General features: G+C 54.4%; 1 protein-coding gene across 1 annotated transcript in view; it reads right to left on the bottom strand.

Moving 5' to 3' along the window:
- Window positions 1-2,597, bottom strand: part of CACNA1S (calcium channel, voltage-dependent, L type, alpha 1S subunit) — a gene marked incomplete at its 3' end in the record, with an annotated part of 43,977 nt that extends 41,380 nt beyond the window's left edge. Inside the window, exon 1 of the mRNA XM_010188259.1 lies at window positions 2,366-2,597. Within this exon, the coding sequence (XP_010186561.1) occupies window positions 2,366-2,526 (161 nt within the window). The remainder of the gene's footprint in view (window positions 1-2,365) is intronic.
- Window positions 2,598-3,899: the final 1,302 nt, after the last annotated feature.

Genomic DNA, 3,899 nt, shown 5'->3' with positions numbered 1-3,899 from the left:
AGCAGGAATTAGGTCCTCAGTGCCTTGCAGCTCTGTGGTCCTCCAGCATTTCCAGACTCCTCACCCATCTGCCTTGAAGAGCTCCTGGCCGCAGAACGAGCTGGAATACCACGGTGACACCACAAAGCTAGACATGTACCAACAACCTTCAGCCTGCTGGGCTAGCTGTCAAGCACACAATATCCAGCAATTTGCTCAACATTCAGCACATTCCTTGTGCTAACAAATGTGATTTTTGAGATGTGAGAAGAACCATCATTAAAACCCCTCTCCTCAAGCCACACTGACTTCCACCCAGCGACACTCCCCACTCTCCAACTGCCTGGAAAAGACCCTGTCCCACTCCTGTGTCTCAGTCTTGTGCTCCGACCGCAGAAGCTGTACAGCAGAGACGGGCCCAAGGAACAGGAATGTGTACTGCCACACTGAACCCAGATGCCAGGTACCCCTTCAGAAAATGATCACAGCTAATCTCCCCTTGGCAGCGTGCCTGGCCCTGAAGACCATAACAACCCTCAGGAACTGAAACAACCCTGTCAAGCCTCGCAGACTCTGAATGAGGGCAGCCAGGTGCATTTGGGTATAAATACAGCCAGGTGCAAGGGTGGCACTGGAGAAATCTGATGCCCTGGATAATTTGTCCCGCACAGGTCAGAACCACCTGCAACTGGTGGGACACCCACTTCTCCCCTTCACACTCCCCTTCCAGGGCACCAATGTGGGAAAGACCCTCACTGTGCTACGCACTCTCTCTGGCATGTGTTGGCCCAGGAGGAGGAAAGTGTTTGAGCATGGTGGAGGACGTAAGTCCTATTTCCAGCTCTTCCTCTGCCACTAAAGTGTCTGCACAAGTTTATTCCATACTCAGTGCCTATTTAAGACATAGACACAGTTCCCTTCCATATGCCTGTAGAACAACCCTGCCCTTATGCCAGAGAAGCAAAAACAGAGAATTTCCCAATTTTGGCTCTGCTCCCTCTCCTCAAAGGACACAGAGCCGCTTTGCAGTGCAAGAACAAGGGCTTAAAATCCACGGCCAGCACAGCACCACCAGAGATGTGAGCACACCTTGAGTGCCTGCAGAGGAGCACCCTGGGCTCTGAACAAGACAGCCTCTCTGACAGAGCAGTTTTAGTGTCCCCACAGCACTGCATGTATGGTAAACACAGACAGCCTTTCCCAAGGGCAGGGCTTGGCGCCACAGCCCTTAGGTGACCAAGCCACCTACAAGAGGAGTAAAGCCTGAACAGGGTTGGGATGATCCTTCCAAGGTCAGGAACATGCAGATAGGTACAGCAACTGAAATGAGAAAAGCTGGGGTGGAGGAACTGGATTTGCTGAAAACATCCCCAAATACCATCACTTTTGCTCAAGCCCAAATGTTTTGCAGAAGTCAAAGTGAAATGTTTAATCTCCCATCCTCTTCTCTTTCATAAAATACAGGTGAACAGGGTGATATCTAATGGCCTTGAATAGTTCCTGAACAGGTAGCAAGAAATATGACATTTTCGTATTTCCAAGCTATAATGCCCCAGTGAAAAGATGGCCAATAAAAGAGCAACCAGCCAAACCCCATCCCTAAAGTAAGCCAGAGGCATAGAGAGATCCTGTCCTCTGAACAGTGCCACTCACGAAAGCCTTCACCTGTGACAGCAGACCCAGGGAGGGATGGGAAAGTGGGGCTGAGAGGACAGTGGTGTCAGCAAGGATTTGGGGGATGCTGGCCAGCCCCACCACCCGAGCAGGGAGCAGCTGTGGGATCAGGCAAGTGATGACACACACAAAGAGACATCCCAAGCAGCTCACCATGGTCTTGCTACCCACCCCCAAACCTCCCCCTTGGGGCAGCCTGTTGTGTCCAGCTCTATCCTCAGCTCCTGCTCCCTCAGCCTGGCCCTGTCCCCACCCCAGGATGGGCACTGTGCCCCCTTCTCACACACCAAACCCTCTCTCTTCCCAGTGGGCTGTCTGCAGTTTCTCCCCAGCACAGCTCCTGCCAGCACAAAATGTGTTCACTATCACAAGTCCCTTGCCACCTAGGATGTCCCTGCCTGTTCCCACACCACCCTACTGAAGGTCCCCATGGCCTGATCCCCATGGCTTCTCAGACCCAGCTTCCCCCACAAGCCTATTCACGCCCCCAGTTTGCACAGACATTACCTTTGCCTTTGCCATCCTATTGAGGCTCCCCGAGTGCCTCCTTGGCTTTTACAGACGTGACGAGACAGCCAGCACTGGCTTGAAGTGGGCTGACACCTCTCCTGCCTGTGGCCCACAGGGTCCTGCTCCCCAGCACTCCTCCCTAGCACCCCTGCTCACAGGCACACACATGGGCGCTCCCAGGCCCGTGCAGCCAGAAGGATACTTCCACTCCACGATGCTGATGCATGCCTTCCGCAGCGGGTTTTGCAGAGTCAAGCAGAACAGAGCCCTGGCAGGTCGGGGGGCTGCTGGCGGCACCGGCTTCTTGGACTTCTCCTTCTGTTGCCTCTTCTTCACGTCATCCTGGGGAGAAGCAGGCTCCATGATGTTTCTCTCCTAGCCGTTTCTCCCTCTCCTGCCCCACAGCCGAGCCCCCCTTCCCCAGGCCCTAGCCAGCTGGATCCAGCCTCTGGATCTCCCTTCTTGCTGAGACTGTCTCCACACCCCAGGGGAAGTGGTGGGGGAGTGGAGGCTGGAGCCTACACTTGCATGTACAAACACACAAAGCCCAGGTCTAAATTTAGATCCCGTCCTGGCTCCCGGGTGCTGACACAGCTCCTGAGGCAGCAAAAGGGCCCCTGCAGCTGTTGCTTCTTTACCCGGCGCCTAGGGAGGCAGGCAAGTGCTTCGCATGCCACTGACCTGGGCTGGGGGTGGGAACAGGCACCGGCACAGGCACACCATGCATGAAAGAGAAGTGCCTTTGTCCCAGGTCAGCTCTTTCCCCAGCTCCCACAGCCTCCCTTGTTCGAACTGGGAAGACTGGCTGCCTGGGACAACGCCTGCAGCCCCATTTGCTGAATTACATTATTCGGGGCGAGATGGAGAACCTGACTCTGACCAGTTCCCAAAGCAGGTTACCCTACAAACTGACCAGTCCCCTCTCTCTGCAGGATTTCATCTTCATTTGGTGCAAACTGCTCAGTTGAGCCCTGGACCCTTTGATCCTGGGGGTACAGGACCTCTGGGGCTGAGTCTATCTCACCAACAGGGACTCTGACCCCAACCAGGGGAATCATGGTGAGTCCAAAAACTACTCTGTCTTGCTTTTCTGGAGGGGCAGAGAAAGCCCTCGTCTGGCACCAGACACTCAAAAAAACCCTTGCTCAGCCTCACCTCCCCAGTCTTGCATGCAGCGTATGGAGGATGCCTGGGGATGCAGGAACCCAGCAGGCCTAGGCTGGATTGTGTTCTGGCAAGTCCAGCTGGGCTTGTGAAAGGCCAACTGGATGAATAGAGTGAACAGATTAACGGTATGGTAACTTCTGAGATGGGAGGCAGGCAGGGACAGAGACAGGTTATCAGCATCTCTTCATGGCAGGGGAAACTGAGGCACCAGGAAGGGCTGACATCAGCTCCTGGAGTTCTCCAGCTCTTGGACTGAGTCAGCAAAACAATTGTAGTGATCTTATTACTTGCTGTTATGTCCCACAGCAAATGGCATCCCTGTCCTGCAGGGATGTTACAGCCCGATGTAACTGACAAGCTGTGCCCCAGTCAACCCCACGCAGTCCAGTGAGCTGCTCTATCCGCTGCACTACAAAGCTTCCGACCCTTTGCTTTGCAGGGTCATTCCACTGTGGAGGGAAATGACTTTGCAGCTGTGCAGGACGCTGTGTCGAGGTCCAGGAGGGCCACAGTGCCAAGGGAACTGATCACTCTCTGCCCATGGCAGGGAGATACCATGGGAGACCAAC

This window comes from Mesitornis unicolor, unplaced genomic scaffold (assembly GCF_000695765.1).
Source record: "Mesitornis unicolor isolate BGI_N332 unplaced genomic scaffold, ASM69576v1 scaffold12727, whole genome shotgun sequence".
Classification (NCBI taxonomy): Eukaryota; Metazoa; Chordata; class Aves; order Mesitornithiformes; family Mesitornithidae; genus Mesitornis; species Mesitornis unicolor.
The sequence above is the reverse complement of the archived record's forward strand: the minus strand, read 5'-3'. Positions and strand labels throughout refer to the sequence as shown.